The 19,117-nt window shown below is 30.8% G+C and overlaps 1 protein-coding gene and 1 pseudogene across 2 annotated transcripts; one reads left to right on the top strand and one right to left on the bottom strand.

Moving 5' to 3' along the window:
- The first annotated feature begins 4,859 nt into the window (after positions 1-4,859).
- Positions 4,860-5,443, top strand: LOC143197500 (non-structural maintenance of chromosomes element 3 homolog). The gene is made up of 3 exons (XM_076406038.1): positions 4,860-4,987; positions 5,045-5,259; positions 5,314-5,443. The coding sequence occupies exons 1-3, from the start codon at positions 4,963-4,965 to the stop codon at positions 5,422-5,424; spliced, it is 351 nt and encodes a 116-aa protein (XP_076262153.1). The 5' UTR covers positions 4,860-4,962; the 3' UTR covers positions 5,425-5,443.
- A 9,466-nt stretch (positions 5,444-14,909) lies between these two features.
- LOC143197502 (electron transfer flavoprotein-ubiquinone oxidoreductase, mitochondrial pseudogene) lies at positions 14,910-15,522 on the bottom strand (annotated as a pseudogene). The gene is made up of 3 exons (XR_013006011.1): positions 15,409-15,522; positions 15,037-15,353; positions 14,910-14,986 (listed from the first exon to the last, which is right to left on the bottom strand). The product of XR_013006011.1 is annotated as an electron transfer flavoprotein-ubiquinone oxidoreductase, mitochondrial pseudogene (transcript).
- Between the last annotated feature and the right edge of the window lie 3,595 nt (positions 15,523-19,117).

Raw genomic sequence — 19,117 nt, 5'->3', positions numbered from 1 at the left:
AAGGTAAGTTATCTAATCATCATTTTCTATAATAAATTGTCTACCCATTGCTTCAAATGAGAACTCCTCCTTGTTTTGTTAATATAATTTAGAGCTTGCAATGCAGCTTCATTACGAGCATTTTTTATCGTTTGCGCCTCTCCATAAAATTTGACGTCGTTGACGTTAAAATGGACTTTGAAAGGTCCCTTCGTGTCAGAATCATTTCTTCTAACATGAAGAGTATCATTAAAATGAACCGTGTCATTCATTTTATGCAAATAAGATTTTTTCTCTGAAATGTCTGGTGATGCAGTCTTGCCTTCTATTTGTTCCTAAAAGGCACCTTATTTATATGTCTATATTTAACTAAACAATATTGAATACCAAAATATCATTAATTATAGAGTATTGTACAGACATCCCTACCTTTAATGCTAAATTGTTTAGTAAAGCTACAGGTGTTTCTTCAGGTTCTTTTCACTCTTTTTGATCTTCAAAGAATGATGTTGATATTCTGTATTTTTCAGAGCCCTCTGTGCAGCTTTCCTTTGAGCATTCTTCAAGCTTTTATCATCCACTGCTTAATTTTCATTTCCTAAATAGAAAGCGATGGTAAAAACTGTATTGTGCAGAGGTCAATGAAATTTTTGATATATAATTGCATCTAATAATTTCACATTAATATACCTCTTCGTTAATTAATTCATATGAAAATGTAATATCATTACATTCAGCAATTCGTGACTAGAACTTAATGCGGATTTGTCTTCTGCTGGTTCACTAGTCAAACCTAAAACTCGGTTTGTTTCTGGCACAGAGGGATTATTTTTCCACGTTTCCGAATAAAGATACCACGATGAGGTATCTATTATTCTTCAAAGTTAAAAGCGTCCCAGATATAGATCCTTTTATACCAGTGAATTAACTATAAACATTGCTATTTACCAACAATAGAGTCCCTGTCGCCAAAAATATTTTTATATCATTTAATAACAATCCATAACTTAAGCTTAACAAGGAAAATAATAGTAGTATACAATTAAAGCAAATCATACTCAAATAATATAAAGAGAAAACATATATAACCGGGGAAACACACTAGAACTAACCTTAACATAATAATATAGAGCTGTAGGGGGTAAAAAAAATTTCGACATTCTTGATAAAAACTATCGATATTATTAGTAAAAATATAGATAATTTTGGCTAATCTATTGATTTGGTTTATATTGGTTTATTTTTTTTAATACCGTAGTTATTGCACTAAAGATTTCGGTATTTTTTTTCCTCCCATATATTGATTTTTTTCAATTATTTTCTATCGATATGTTTTCTGGCCGCGGACATATTTAAAAATATCAATTAACATATTAAAATACAATAAAATATTTGTGGGGTATTATTCCATTTCATAGAAAAATTCCATTCGTTTTTACAGATCCACAGAACATTCAAATATAAAAGTAATACTACTTCGTTTAAAATTAAATTATAAATTGCATGTTATTGCATGTAATTATTATAATACTATACAGTAATTTTTTTTTCTTGTCTTTTTTAAAGTTAGTTTATTATTAAGCCTATTGACTGGCGAGTTATTATTAAGCCTATTGACTTAGAAATTATCCCAGAAGACATCCCGTCTTACCCAGCCTGGTTACTGGCGTGACTGGGATCATTTTCCTTGTCGGATTTTGTACTCTTATCTAAGGGCATTCACAAACATCACAAATTTACTTACATGCCCCAGCAGAATTCGAACTCGCGACTATCGCAACAGGGGGACCATCCTGTCGCCTTTACTACTGCGGCAACTAAGCCAGCTATTAAATCGTTTATCATGAAAAAATATTTTATAAAATAAATAAACTTTTTTATAACTATTAATTTGTGATATGTATGGTTGCAGAATGTATGAGCAAATTTAAAAAATTCCCTTATTTCTCATATGATTTATCTACCAAATACTTCATTATAATGAATCAAAAATTATGGATAAATGATACAGGGTTTTGTAGAAGGGTCGGGGTCAGGATATAATGAGTCAAGTAATAAGGGGTCAAGTTAATGGTAGGTTTTATCAGGATAAACGATATAAATGTGCATGTATTTTGATTTTGTTGATTTGACATTTAGCATGATTTTTTTATTATTGAAATTCACGCCATTTCCTTTAGCTTGTAGGATTGGTTGCATATATCACTTTAATTCTCAACTCCCCACTCTAAACGTTTTTTCCGCTCTATTCTAGGTTTTATTTGAATTAAATATTGGGTTTATTTTGTGTTATGTCAGTTCTATTGCTGCTTTTTAACGTTATTATTCAGTTTCTTTAATAATAACAGGATAACAGTGCATTTAATTTGATTTGTGCTTTTAATGTGAAGATTTATGGTTTTTATATGAAAAAAATCAAAATACCGTGGGGTAAGGTAATGCTCTAAAACTGATTTTGTTTATAATGTATTTTTAATATGCAGGAATGGTTGATGGTGAACTGAAATCTTGATTCTTGATGTATTGAAACATTTTCGTACCACCGATCAAATCACCTTCAGAGACAGTAGTGTTGTATATTTTAATTGTTATGATAATATTTTACGTATATCAAATTACTAGAAGAAATTAAACTAAAAGTTTTTAATATACGAACAGTTTTTACTTCATTGAATATTCCATATTTATGTTTATTATATAAAAGGGAAGAATAAGAATATATATGTATATTTGCTTTTAGGTGCGCTGATTGTTATTCTACAATTTTAAAAATAATCTCACTTATGACGCCTTTGTTATAATGTATAAATTTTAAATTTTTCAATACTTAGGTTTTATTAAATGGAATTTGAAAATGGTTAGTAAGTGTTAGCTCATGATATATTTTGCGTATACTTTAATATGCAGACGTAAATTACTTCAATGATTATTATAAATCAAATATATTTTCGGGCATATATTGAAGATATTTTTAAGACAAATGTTAGTAACATCATTTTTAAATTACTCACTTAACTTTATTATGGGAGAAACATGATTAACTTAAAAAATAGTGGTCGAATCGACTGTTTTTATTCGATAGTTACCAACACTAATTCAATTTTAGTTGGGGCAGTAAGGAAATGCACTTTTTTATTAGAACATAATTAGCGTTGGGAACTATGGCTAATCAGTCGCTAGTTTCGGTTCGACTGATTGTATTACTTTTTACTATCGATTGTTTTTGAGTCGTGTACTTTTAGTTACTATTTTCGGTTCTACTAGTTTCATTCGACTGCTTTTTAACGTTCTGACTCTGTCGTCCTAGGCGCGACCTTGACAAAAATGTATACCGAATATATGCTTTCCTAGATTTATATATAATATATTTAGTTTTATGATTTTTTTGGTAGTTTGCTTCTAAATAAAAATATATTGTATATTAATATAGCAACACTTTGGAACGATATTTTTCAAGATTGTTAATGTAATAGGGTAAAAAATTAAAATTGTGAATGACAAATAAGTAATAGGTAATATTTCTTTTGATTGACTTTTTGGTGTGTATCTAACACCCTCGGTTTTTGTTAGAAAATATTTCTGTCCGATAATAAATAAAGCATTAATTTTATTTTAAAAAGCTCTAGTAGTTATTGTGCGATCATTTTTAATTCATGGTTATTGTAATACATGTTATATATCACATAGTAATACATGTTTAGTTTAAGTTGTATTGTATTGTTTATATTTATTTAGTATATTGTTTAAAAATAGCAATTCATCTCAGAACATTCAAATATAAAAGTAACTCCACTTCCTTTAAAATGTAAGTATTATAGATATATTAATAGTATTCAGTAATGTTTTTCTTTTTCTTTTTTAAAGTTAGTACGTGAAGGAATACGTCTCGCGTATACTAAGGTTGTAAAATATAAGCAAATATTAAATTAATTGCTCCAAGCAATTATATCCGTCCTTTCCTCTCTTACAATTTATATAGGAAAGGGATCGAACATACTCGTCTGACATTAAGAATTAAAATAAAAAGCCAAGCCGTGCATTAGATTTTGCATATTTTGTAGTGGTTAGTAGGCATGTTGGCCACAAAAAATATCGATATGTCGAAGGAAAAAATATATATATTTTTTGCAATAAGTATAAGATATATCGATATTTTACAAAAAAATGTATGTATATTTTTAATTGAAAATAAACGTAGTCAAATATTAGCCTAAAAAATATTTTTTTCTAAAACTCTTAAGGAATAACGGTATTTTTGATAAACCATTAAAATTAAGTACCAGAATTCACTAAACGTTTAAAAGTAAGTTCCGATTTGAAAGTTTTTTTTAATTGTACTTAATCTTCTGAAATTATATCATCTAAAAAATATCGATATATCGACAAAAAAATATCGATATTTTTTCTGCATCCCTAGCGGCTAGTTATTTAAATTTTTGTGTTGATAGTGCTGTATGGAGATAGCTGATACACGATTTTAAAGTTCTTCAAGTCGTAAAAATGTCGAAGAAGCGAAGATCAGTTAGCGGGTCTCAAAAAACCAAATCACAGACTGATCCAGACGTACCGGATCAAAATACAGAAAATATAATCAATGATGTAGTCAGGTACATTATTCTTAAAGCTGACGAAAATTCATTTTATACCAGATCCGAATTAAATCAAAATGTAATTCACAAAAAGGGCCAATGCGTGGATAGTGTTATACAACAAGCAATTAAGGTTCTGGAAAATGTTGGTATTATTATTGTTATATGGATGTTGTTGATATTGTTTTGCATACATTTTTAGGTATATGGTTACACACTTACTGAATATGATGATGTAAAAATGAAAAAAAAAATTTATTTTTTAATTAGTATGTTGCCTCCTGTAAATTATTCCGATGAAGAGGAAGAATGTGTTTCTAGTTATGAAACTGGTTCAAATGTACCAAATGCTGCTCACAAGATACTGACTCTATTAATTTTATCCCATATATTTATGACAAACGCGCCAGTATCAGACAGTGAGCTCTACGATACCATTCCTTTATTGTTTTTATATTGTTGATTTATTATTTCAGAATCCCTTTATAGTTTCCTGAAGTCCTTGGATATTGATGTAGAAGTTGAGCATCCATTTTTCGGTAAAGTCAAAGAATATATAAGAGAAACCTTGATAAAGAATTATTACCTTCACTGTGAGTTTGATGAGAAAACGAAAATACAAACTTTCCAATGGGGGATTCGAGCTGAAATTGAAATCTCAAAGATGAAGGTTTTACAGTTCGTGTGTGAGGTAACTATTTCAGTTGACTTATAAGCACATTGTCAGGTTATTATTGATTTACAGATGTATGGAAATAAGCAACCAAAAGACTGGCCAGAACATTACAGAGCGGCCGAGAATCAGTTCAAAGAAAGAGAAGAGCTAAAGGAAGAAACAAGGCATGAATCAAGCTAGTCACCGATACTGGTAGAACTACAATATAAAGTTTATTTGTATACAAAAATTGTATCTTCTTAACTAATACAATATAAATAAAAAGATATAGGAAAATGTTAAATCTCATTGGTCCTTACATTGCGTTGTAAGCTGGGCCGCGACCTCCTTCTGGGACCACCCAGTTATTCTGGCTGGGGTCCTTGATGTTGCACGTCTTACGGTGGATGGCCCTCTCCAGAATCGAGTGGCACAAACTCATACACACCAGCGGGACAATAACAATCTTCGAGTCCGTCGAAGATGCCTAAGTTTCGTTTGACAGGATTTTGCGAGTTTAAAGTGTTGCATAACATAATTTGTGTTATACACTATATGTACGCTTTTAGTTGACTTTAAAAGATTCCAGTTGTGTTTTGATGACATTTGGGTGATTATTTTATGAACTTTTAAACAATTCATTAATAAAAAAAACTTATTTTTGTGTAATGCTCTAATTTTTCATTAGGTACAATCCTTTTAACTAACTTTCGGCAAGGTAATAAAACCCGTGGCAAAGCTACTACTAAGCATCCTCCAGGAAAAGTGAGATTGGGGATACTGTGAAAACTGCCGGTGCCCTGGTGAGATCCTATTGCCGTCTTCGAAGTGATGCTTTATGAACGGATGGTGTTTGAACCTGCGAAGAAACGAACATTACCGCATTACCGATCTTTGGATATTCAGTTCTTTTGGAATTCCTTGTACGGGCTCAGGTACAGATTGATGTAATCCAAACCCGACGGCGATCAGGGATACCTCGTCGTTAAATGATACAGAAAGGATCCTCCGTAGGTGTTCTTATCCAAGGGCCAGCCGATGGTGTGCTCCGCGCATCCGGTTTATGTTTGAATCATTCGTCGCGATATCTTTAACGCTCCCGTCATCGTTGTACAGGACTTCGGAAGGTGCATAACCCGGGCCCACTGCCTCAGCTTGCTCTCCCAACCACTGAATAACGTGTCCCAGCGGGACGATATAGTTCCCGTGATTAAACATCGGAGTTCCTGACGAAATATCATTTATTCAATATATAAATCGATTTAAGACAAAGAATCCAACCTGGCAGGGCTGGTACCGGAATCCTACCGGTGCTAGTTAATAGACCGAACTTATCCTCCGTTAGGGGAGTGTTCAGAGGCGCGCCCTTCTCTTTCCAGTCCCATTTATGGGGCCTTCTCGACGATGATTACCTAAAAATCTATGTTCCGTATAGACCACCGATCAAGTGTGCTATGACTTCGATTCCACCGACCCTGATTTTCTTCCCTTCCGCGTCCAACAGTTGTTTGGCTCGTATAGTCGCGCTTATTCCAGTTGCACCATCGCCGACTATCAGAATATCAGTTTACATCTAGAATGTGTAATTTAAGAAAAATTAATCCTTTCAAGGTAAGTAATAATTTTAGCATGACATGTCAGACAGAAATTGTGAAGAATATATATTATAAATTTAAATAGTGTAGATACTTAAAGTGGTAGAAAAAAATAGTGTTTTAAGCTGGGCATATATTTTTTCAGACTATTGAAGAAGAATTAACAGACTGTAACAGGAATAAAGCCAAAGCCAAGTCTCTTTGAAACAATTTTTTTGTTTTAATACGGACAAATTCTATGCATATTTATAATCAGACTTATAGACAGACAGGTAAAATAATAAAAATGATATCAATAAAATAATTGGTTATATAATGTTTAATTCATAATAATATATATTGTACAATTTTCTTAATATGTCACTCAAATTACCAATATTAATCTACGGGATAACGATGTCTTCTTTTCTTACTTAAATGGTAGTTGTTAAAAATAGAACCTTTTTTATTTATTATTATAGCAATAATATAGAATAAATTATGCTTTAATGAAAAAACAGCTGAATCATAGTGCATTTTATATTAAAATTACCTTTCCATCTTGGATCTTCTTCTCTTGGATGAATGAAATATAGTGTGTTATCTTAGAAAATTGATCCGAATATATTCCTATTTAACCCAACTGCTGGACTAGAAAATATGATTAGTTATATTTAAGAGTTCAAAGGTTACTTCACAATATACTATAAATAAAATAAAGCTCCAGACAATAATTGTATCATTACATATAATCATTTTAAGCTATAAAATTTAAAATATCTTATAAAATTTATTTTCGACAAATTAATTAAATATTCCGAATTAAAATGAAATTTTAGATATTTTCAACGAATTCCCTAAATGCAAACTCATTTTCTTTTATTTTAACAAGGAATTGTATAATTAAAGGTAACAGAAATACCTTACTCAAAAAATCAAAGTCCAACTCAGAGGTTCAAACAAAATATATCAAAATAAACTGAGCTCAGTGCAATTTTTATTTATTAACCTTTGCCAACAAAGTAACTTATATCTATAAATGTAATTTTATGAAAATCGGTCTTATAACATAAATATAATACTAAATAACACATAAAGTCACAGTTCAGAATCCTTTTTCTCATCTTCTATGTTGATTGTCTCCTATATATCAATCTTGGAATAATTCTATGTCCAAAATATTACTACAATATTAAATAAGTGTATTTTCATCTGTAATAAGATTGTGGGAAAATAAAAATGATACGGCAAGACCGATTGTTTAGAAACAGACATTTGACAAGATTGTAGAAATTTGTTTTTTGGGTTGCCGAGCGAATTTAAACCAAATAAAATTACCTGACATCTGTGGAATTTTCGAAAAATTTATCTAGTAATCCTAGTTAATAGAGCACATTCAATCCATATTTAGCTACTAGGTCACGAGAATTTTTGATATTTACGCCTTCACCCAAGCACATCTAAATAATAATGTAAGGAAAAAGGCTTTAAAAAACTCTGTATCAATAATTTCTTACAAAAGCTTATATTGTTCCCAATCATAAGACTGCGTAGTGTTGTTCATTCTCAAGGAACTCAGTATATTGTACTTCTAAGTTTAAAAGGTGACCTAATTTTAAGATTTGTTGGAATTGGCATCATCCTGAAAATAGACTATAAAAATACACTTGATATCATAAAAACTAATTTAAATTACCTCTGACATGCCTTGTACTTTACCAATAAGACCGGTGTCAAAATCTACCACATTGTCAAACATTCTATCAATCATATCGAAAATAGTCTACAATTTTGTTTTCCTATTTTTATTTTTGGACTTTGTTGGTTGCTGGAGAGGAGTTTTAGAGTTTTCTTGCTGTTTGTGTGTTTACCCTTCAATCTCAGGAATATTCACTAAACCAGGTAACATTTTCAGAAGCGATCCTTTTTCGATCTTCCTGATCCAGCGACTTCTAAATCATCAACCGTGCATTTTGTTGTAAATGATTTCTTATGGGCTGGCCCAGACTATCTCCAAGTTAACCTCCAAATTACGTTTTTGAGCAGCTTCATACACAATAAAAATGGGTAATTTTATCATTTGATTTTGTTCTTTGCAAATACCTGAAATAAAGGTAAGTTATCTAATCATCATTTTCTATAATAAATTGTCTACCCATTGCTTCAAATGAGAACTCCTCCTTGTTTTGTTAATATAATTTAGAGCTTGCAATGCAGCTTCATTACGAGCATTTTTTATCGTTTGCGCCTCTCCATAAAATTTGACGTCGTTGACGTTAAAATGGACTTTGAAAGGTCCCTTCGTGTCAGAATCATTTCTTCTAACATGAAGAGTATCATTAAAATGAACCGTGTCATTCATTTTATGCAAATAAGATTTTTTCTCTGAAATGTCTGGTGATGCAGTCTTGCCTTCTATTTGTTCCTAAAAGGCACCTTATTTATATGTCTATATTTAACTAAACAATATTGAATACCAAAATATCATTAATTATAGAGTATTGTACAGACATCCTTACCTTTAATGCTAAATTGTTTAGTAAAGCTACAGGTGTTTCTTCAGGTTCCTTTCACTCTTTTTGATCTTCAAAGAATGATGTTGATATTCTGTATTTTTCAGAGCCCTCTGTGCAGCTTTCCTTTGAGCATTCTTCAAGCTTTTACCATCCACTGCTTAATTTTCATTTCCTAAATAGAAAGCGATGGTAAAAACTGTATTGTGCAGAGGTCAATGAAATTTTTGATATATAATTGCATCTAATAATTTCACATTAATATACCTCTTCGTTAATTAATTCATATGAAAATGTAATATCATTACATTCAGCAATTCGTGACTAGAACTTAATGCGGATTTGTCTTCTGCTGGTTCACTAGTCAAACCTAAAACTCGGTTTGTTTCTGGCACAGAGGGATTATTTTTCCACGTTTCCGAATAAAGATACCACGATGAGGTATCTATTATTCTTCAAAGTTAAAAGCGTCCCAGATATAGATCCTTTTATACCAGTGAATTAACTATAAACATTGCTATTTACCAACAATAGAGTCCCTGTCGCCAAAAATATTTTTATATCATTTAATAACAATCCATAACTTAAGCTTAACAAGGAAAATAATAGTAGTATACAATTAAAGCAAATCATACTCAAATAATATAAAGAGAAAACATATATAACCGGGGAAACACACTAGAACTAACCTTAACATAATAATATAGAGCTGTAGGGGGTAAAAAAAATTCGATATTCTTGATAAAAACTATCGATATTATTAGTAAAAATATAGATAATTTTGGCTAATCTATTGATTTGGTTTATATTGGTTTATTTTTTTTAATACCGTAGTTATTGCACTAAAGATTTCGGTATTTTTTTTCCTCCCATATATTGATTTTTTAAAATTATTTTCTATCGATATGTTTTCTGGCCGCGGACATATTTAAAAATATCAATTAACATATTAAAATACAATAAAATATTTGTGGGGTATTATTCCATTTCATAGAAAAATTCCATTCTTTTTTACAGATCCACAGAACATTCAAATATAAAAGTAATACTACTTCGTTTAAAATTAAATTATAAATTGCATGTTATTGCATGTAATTATTATAATACTATACAGTAATTTTTTTTTCTTGTCTTTTTTAAAGTTAGTTTATTATTAAGCCTATTGACTGGCGAGTTATTATTAAGCCTATTGACTTAGAAATTATCCCAGAAGACATCCCGTCTTACCCAGCCTGGTTACTGGCGTGACTGGGATCATTTTCCTTGTCGGATTTTGTACTCTTATCTAAGGGCATTCACAAACATCACAAATTTACTTACATGCCCCAGCAGAATTCGAACTCGCGACTATCGCAACAGGGGGACCATCCTGTCGCCTTTACTACTGCGGCAACTAAGCCAGCTATTAAATCGTTTATCATGAAAAAATATTTTATAAAATAAATAAACTTTTTTATAACTATTAATTTGTGATATGTATGGTTGCAGAATGTATGAGCAAATTTAAAAAATTCCCTTATTTCTCATATGATTTATCTACCAAATACTTCATTATAATGAATCAAAAATTATGGATAAATGATACAGGGTTTTGTAGAAGGGTCGGGGTCAGGATATAATGAGTCAAGTAATAAGGGGTCAAGTTAATGGTAGGTTTTATCAGGATAAACGATATAAATGTGCATGTATTTTGATTTTGTTGATTTGACATTTAGCATGATTTTTTTATTATTGAAATTCACGCCATTTCCTTTAGCTTGTAGGATTGGTTGCATATATCACTTTAATTCTCAACTCCCCACTCTAAACGTTTTTTCCGCTCTATTCTAGGTTTTATTTGAATTAAATATTGGGTTTATTTTGTGTTATGTCAGTTCTATTGCTGCTTTTTAACGTTATTATTCAGTTTCTTTAATAATAACAGGATAACAGTGCATTTAATTTGATTTGTGCTTTTAATGTGAAGATTTATGGTTTTTATATGAAAAAAATCAAAATACCGTGGGGTAAGGTAATGCTCTAAAACTGATTTTGTTTATAATGTATTTTTAATATGCAGGAATGGTTGATGGTGAACTGAAATCTTGATTCTTGATGTATTGAAACATTTTCGTACCACCGATCAAATCACCTTCAGAGACAGTAGTGTTGTATATTTTAATTGTTATGATAATATTTTACGTATATCAAATTACTAGAAGAAATTAAACTAAAAGTTTTTAATATACGAACAGTTTTTACTTCATTGAATATTCCATATTTATGTTTATTATATAAAAGGGAAGAATAAGAATATATATGTATATTTGCTTTTAGGTGCGCTGATTGTTATTCTACAATTTTAAAAATAATCTCACTTATGACGCCTTTGTTATAATGTATAAATTTTAAATTTTTCAATACTTAGGTTTTATTAAATGGAATTTGAAAATGGTTAGTAAGTGTTAGCTCATGATATATTTTGCGTATACTTTAATATGCAGACGTAAATTACTTCAATGATTATTATAAATCAAATATATTTTCGGGCATATATTGAAGATATTTTTAAGACAAATGTTAGTAACATCATTTTTAAATTACTCACTTAACTTTATTATGGGAGAAACATGATTAACTTAAAAAATAGTGGTCGAATCGACTGTTTTTATTCGATAGTTACCAACACTAATTCAATTTTAGTTGGGGCAGTAAGGAAATGCACTTTTTTATTAGAACATAATTAGCGTTGGGAACTATGGCTAATCAGTCGCTAGTTTCGGTTCGACTGATTGTATTACTTTTTACTATCGATTGTTTTTGAGTCGTGTACTTTTAGTTACTATTTTCGGTTCTACTAGTTTCATTCGACTGCTTTTTAACGTTCTGACTCTGTCGTCCTAGGCGCGACCTTGACAAAAATGTATACCGAATATATGCTTTCCTAGATTTATATATAATATATTTAGTTTTATGATTTTTTTGGTAGTTTGCTTCTAAATAAAAATATATTGTATATTAATATAGCAACACTTTGGAACGATATTTTTCAAGATTGTTAATGTAATAGGGTAAAAAATTAAAATTGTGAATGACAAATAAGTAATAGGTAATATTTCTTTTGATTGACTTTTTGGTGTGTATCTAACACCCTCGGTTTTTGTTAGAAAATATTTCTGTCCGATAATAAATAAAGCATTAATTTTATTTTAAAAAGCTCTAGTAGTTATTGTGCGATCATTTTTAATTCATGGTTATTGTAATACATGTTATATATCACATAGTAATACATGTTTAGTTTAAGTTGTATTGTATTGTTTATATTTATTTAGTATATTGTTTAAAAATAGCAATTCATCTCAGAACATTCAAATATAAAAGTAACTCCACTTCCTTTAAAATGTAAGTATTATAGATATATTAATAGTATTCAGTAATGTTTTTCTTTTTCTTTTTTAAAGTTAGTACGTGAAGGAATACGTCTCGCGTATACTAAGGTTGTAAAATATAAGCAAATATTAAATTAATTGCTCCAAGCAATTATATCCGTCCTTTCCTCTCTTACAATTTATATAGGAAAGGGATCGAACATACTCGTCTGACATTAAGAATTAAAATAAAAAGCCAAGCCGTGCATTAGATTTTGCATATTTTGTAGTGGTTAGTAGGCATGTTGGCCACAAAAAATATCGATATGTCGAAGGAAAAAATATCCATATTTTTTGCAATAAGTATAAGATATATCGATATATTACAAAAAAATGTATGTATATTTTTAATTGAAAATAAACATAGTCAAATATTAGCCTAAAAAATATTTTTTTCTAAAACTCTTAAGGAATAACGGTATTTTTGATAAACCATTAAAATTAAGTACCAGAATTCACTAAACGTTTAAAAGTAAGTTCCGATTTGAAAGTTTTTTTTAATTGTACTTAATCTTCTGAAATTATATCATCTAAAAAATATCGATATATCGACAAAAAAATATCGATATTTTTTCTGCATCCCTAGCGGCTAGTTATTTAAATTTTTGTGTTGATAGTGCTGTATGGAGATAGCTGATACACGATTTTAAAGTTCTTCAAGTCGTAAAAATGTCGAAGAAGCGAAGATCAGTTAGCGGGTCTCATAAAACCAAATCACAGACTGATCCAGACGTACCGGATCAAAATACAGAAAATATAATCAATGATGTAGTCAGGTACATTATTCTTAAAGCTGACGAAAATTCATTTTATACCAGATCCGAATTAAATCAAAATGTAATTCACAAAAAGGGCCAATGCGTGGATAGTGTTATACAACAAGCAATTAAGGTTCTGGAAAATGTTGGTATTATTATTGTTATATGGATGTTGTTGATATTGTTTTGCATACATTTTTAGATATATGGTTACACACTTACTGAATATGATGATGTAAAAATGAAAAAAAAAATTTTTTTTTAATTAGTATGTTGCCTTCTGTAAATTATTCCGATGAAGAGGAAGAATGTGTTTCTAGTTATGAAACTGGTTCAAATGTACCAAATGCTGCTCACAAGATACTGACTCTATTAATTTTATCCCATATATTTATGACAAACGCGCCAGTATCAGACAGTGAGCTCTACGATACCATTCCTTTATTGTTTTTATATTGTTGATTTATTATTTCAGAATCCCTTTATAGTTTCCTGAAGTCCTTGGATATTGATGTAGAAGTTGAGCATCCATTTTTCGGTAAAGTCAAAGAATATATAAGAGAAACCTTGATAAAGAATTATTACCCTCACTGTGAGTTTGATGAGAAAACGAAAATACAAACTTTCCAATGGGGGATTCGAGCTGAAATTGAAATCTCAAAGATGAAGGTTTTACAGTTCGTGTGTGAGGTAACTATTTCAGTTGACTTATAAGCACATTGTCAGGTTATTATTGATTTACAGATGTATGGAAATAAGCAACCAAAAGACTGGCCAGAACATTACAGAGCGGCCGAGAATCAGTTCAAAGAAAGAGAAGAGCTAAAGGAAGAAACAAGGGATGAATCAAGCTAGTCACCGATACTGGTAGAACTACAATATAAAGTTTATTTGTATACAAAAATTGTATCTTCTTAACTAATACAATATAAATAAAAAGATATAGGAAAATGTTAAATCTCATTGGTCCTTACATTGCGTTGTAAGCTGGGCCGCGACCTCCTTCTGGGACCACCCAGTTATTCTGGCTGGGGTCCTTGATGTTGCACGTCTTACGGTGGATGGCCCTCTCCAGAATCGAGTGACACAAACTCATACACACCAGCGGGACAATAACAATCTTCGAGTCCGTCGAAGATGCCTAAGTTTCGTTTGACAGGATTTTGCGAGTTTAAAGTGTTGCATAACATAATTTGTGTTATACACTATATGTACGCTTTTAGTTGACTTTAAAAGATTCCAGTTGTGTTTTGATGACATTTGGGTGATTATTTTATGAACTTTTAAACAATTCATTAATAAAAAAAACTTATTTTTGTGTAATGCTCTAATTTTTCATTAGGTACAATCCTTTTAACTAACTTTCGGCAAGGTAATAAAACCCGTGGCAAAGACTACTAAGCATCCTCCAGGAAAAGTGAGATTGGGGATACTGTGAAAACTGCCGGTGCCCTGGTGAGATCCTATTGCCGTCTTCGAAGTGATGCTTTATGAACGGATGGTGTTTGAACCTGCGAAGAAACGAACATTACCGCATTACCGATCTTTGGATATTCAGTACTTTTGGAATTCCTTGTACGGGCTCAGGTACAGATTGATGTAATCCAAACCCGACGGCGATCAGGGATACCTCGTCGTTAAATGATACAGAAAGGATCCTCCGTAGGTGTTCTTATCCAAGGGCCAGCCGATGGTGTGCTCCGCGCACCCGGTTTATGTTTGAATCATTCGTCGCGATATCTTTAACGCTCCCGTCATCGTTGTACAGGACTTCGGAAGGTGCATAACCCGGGCCCACGGCCTCAGCTTGCTCTCCCAACCACTGAATAACGTGTCCCAGCGGGACGATATAGTTCCCGTGATTAAACATCGGAGTTCCTGACGAAATATCATTTATTCAATATATAAATCGATTTAAGATAAAGAATCCAACCTGGCAGGGCTGGTACCGGAATCCTACCGGTGCTAGGTAATAGACCGAACTTATCCTCCGTTAGGGGAGTGTTCAGAGGCGCGCCCTTCTCTTTCCAGTCCCATTTATAGGGCCTTCTCGACGATGATTACCTAAAAATCTATGTTCCGTATAGACCACCGATCAAGTGTGCTATGACTTCGATTCCACCGACCCTGATTTTCTTCCCTTCCGCGTCCAACAGTTGTTTGGCTCGTATGGTCGCGCTTATTCCAGTTGGACCATCGCCGACTATCAGAATATCAGTTTACATCTAGAATGTGTAATTTAAGAAAAATTAATCCTTTCAAGGTAAGTAATAATTTTAGCATGACATGTCAGACAGAAATTGTGAAGAATATATATTATAAATTTAAATAGTGTAGATACTTAAAGTGGTAGAAAAAATAGTGTTTTAAGCTGGGCATATATTTTTTCAGACTATTGAAGAAGAATTAACAGACTGTAACAGGAATAAAGCCAAAGCCAAGTCTCTTTGAAACAATTTTTTTGTTTTAATACGGACAAATTCTATGCATATTTATAATCAGACTTATAGACAGACAGGTAAAATAATAAAAATGATATCAATAAAATAATTGGATATATAATGTTTAATTCATAATAATATATATTGTACAATTTTCTTAATATGTCACTCAAATTACCAATATTAACCTACGGGATAACGATGTCTTCTTTTCTTACTTAAATGGTAGTTGTTAAAAATAGAACCTTTTTTATTTATTATTATAGCAATAATATAGAATAAATTATGTTTTAATGAAAAAACAGCTGAATCATAGTGCATTTTATATTAAAATTACCTTTCCATCTTGGATCTTCTTCTCTTGGATGAATGAAATATAGTGTGTTATCTTAGAAAATTGATCCGAATATATTCCTATTTAATCCAACTGCTGGACTAGAAAATATGATTAGTTATATTTAAGAGTTCAAAGGTTACTTCACAATATACTATAAATAAAATAAAGCTCCAGACAATAATTGTATCATTACATATAATCATTTTAAGCTATAAAATTTAAAATATCTTATAAAATTTATTTTCGACAAATTAATTAAATATTCCGAATTAAAATGAAATTTTAGATATTTTCAACGAATTCCCTAAATGCAAACTCATTTTCTTTTATTTTAACAGGGAATTGTATAATTAAAGGTAACAGAAATACCTTACTCAAAAAATCAAAGTCCAACTCAGAGGTTCAAACAAAATATATCAAAATAAACTGAGCTCAGTGCAATTTTTATTTATTAACCTTTGCCAACAAAGTAACTTATATCTATAAATGTAATTTTATGAAAATCGGTCTTATAACATAAATATAATACTAAATAACACATAAAGTCACAGTTCAGAATCCTTTTTCTCATCTTCTATGTTGATTGTCTCCTATATATCAATCTTGGAATAATTCTATGTCCAAAATATTACTACAATATTAAATAAGTGTATTTTCATCTGTAATAAGATTGTGGGAAAATAAAAATGATACGGCAAGACCGATTGTTTAGAAACAGACATTTGACAAGATTGTAGAAATTTGTTTTTTGGGTTGCCGAGCGAATTTAAACCAAATAAAATTACCTGACATCTGTGGAATTTTCGAAAAATTTATCTAGTAATCCTAGTTAAAAGAGCACATTCAATCCATATTTAGCTACTAGGTCACGAGAATTTTTGATATTTACGCCTTCACTCAAGCACATCTAAATAATAATGTAAGGAAAAAGGCTTTAAAAAACTCTGTATCAATAATTTCTTACAAAAACTTATATTGTTCCCAATCATAAGACTGCGTAGTGTTGTTCATTCTCAAGGAACTCAGTATATTGTACTTCTAAGTTTAAAAGGTGACCTAATTTTAAGATTTGTTGGAATTGGCATCATCCTGAAAATAGACTATAAAAATACACTTGATATCATAAAAACTAATTTAAATTACCTCTGACATGCCTTGTACTTTACCAATAAGACCGTTGTCAAAATCTACCACATTGTCAAACATTCTATCAATCATATCGAAAATAGTCTACAATTTTGTTTTCCTATTTTTATTTTTGGACTTTGTTGGTTGCTGGAGAGGAGTTTTAGAGTTTTCTTGCTGTTTGTGTGTTTACCCTTCAATCTCAGGAATATTCACTAAACCAGGTAACATTTTCAGAAGCGATCCTTTTTCGATCTTCCTGATCCAGCGACTTCTAAATCATCAACCGTGCATTTTGTTGTAAATGATTTCTTATGGGCTGGCCCAGACTATCTCCAAGTTAACCTCCAAATTACGTTTTTGAGCAGCTTCATACACAATAAAAATGGGTAATTTTATCATTTGATTTTGTTCTTTGCAATTACCTGAAATAAAGGTAAGTTATTTAATCATCATTTTCTATAATAAATTGTCTACTCATTGCTTCAAATGAGAACTCCTCCTTGTTTTGTTAATATAATTTAGAGCTTGCAATGCAGCTTCATTACGAGCATTTTTTATCGTTTGCGCCTCTCCATAAAATTTGACGTCGTTGACGTTAAAATGGACTTTGAAAGGTCCCTTCGTGTCAGAATCATTTCTTCTAACATGAAGAGTATCATTAAAATGAACCGTGTCATTCAGTTTATGCAAATAAGATTTTTTCTCTGAAATGTCTGGTGATGCAGTCTTGCCTTCTATTTGTTCCTAAAAGGCACCTTATGAATATGAATATGAATATGAATTGAATAAATATTGAATACCAAAATATCATTAATTATAGAGTATTGTACAGACATCCCTACCTTTAATGCTAAATTGTTTAGTAAAGCTACAGGTGTTTCTTCAGGTTCTTTTCACTCTTTTTGATCTTCAAAGAATGATGTTAATATTCTGTATTTTTCAGAGCCCTCTGTGCAGCTTTCCTTTGAGCATTCTTCAAGCTTTTACCATCCACTGCTTAATTTTCATTTCCTAAATAGAAAGCAATGGTAAAAACTGTATTGTGAGGTCAATGAAATTTTTGATATATAATTGCATCTAATAATTTCACATTAATATACCTCTTCGTTAATTAATTCATATGAAAATGTAATATCATTACATTCAGCAATTCGTGAATAGAACTTAATGCGGATTTGTCTTCTGCTGGTTCACTAGTCAAACCTAAAACTCGGTTTGTTTCTGGCACAGAGGGATTATTTTTCCACGTTTCCGAATAAAGATACCACGATGAGGTATCTATTATTCTTCAAAGTTAAAAGCGTCCCAGATATAGATCCTTTTATACCAGTGAATTAACTATAAACAATGCTATTTACCAACAATAGAGTCCCTGTCGCCAAAAATATTTTTATATCATTTAATAACAATCCATAACTTAAGCTTAACAAGGAAAATAATAGTAGTATACAATTAAAGCAAATCATACTCAAATAATATAAAGAGAAAACATATATAACCGGGGAAACACACTAGAACTAACCTTAACATAATAATATAGAGCTGTAGGGGGTAAAAAAAATTTCGATATTCTTGATAAAAACTATCGATATTATTAGTAAAAATATAGATAATTTTGGCTAATCTATTGATTTGGTTTATATTGGTTTATTTTTTTTAATACCGTAGTTATTGCACTAAAGATTTCGGTATTTTTTTTCCTCCCATATATTGATTTTTTAAAATTATTTTCTATC

This window comes from Rhynchophorus ferrugineus, unplaced genomic scaffold (assembly GCF_030347505.1).
Source record: "Rhynchophorus ferrugineus isolate W39M unplaced genomic scaffold, kcgeb_rfMv2 rfM5, whole genome shotgun sequence".
Taxonomy (NCBI): domain Eukaryota; kingdom Metazoa; phylum Arthropoda; class Insecta; order Coleoptera; family Curculionidae; genus Rhynchophorus; species Rhynchophorus ferrugineus.
This window is presented reverse-complemented; position numbering and strand designations above follow the sequence as displayed.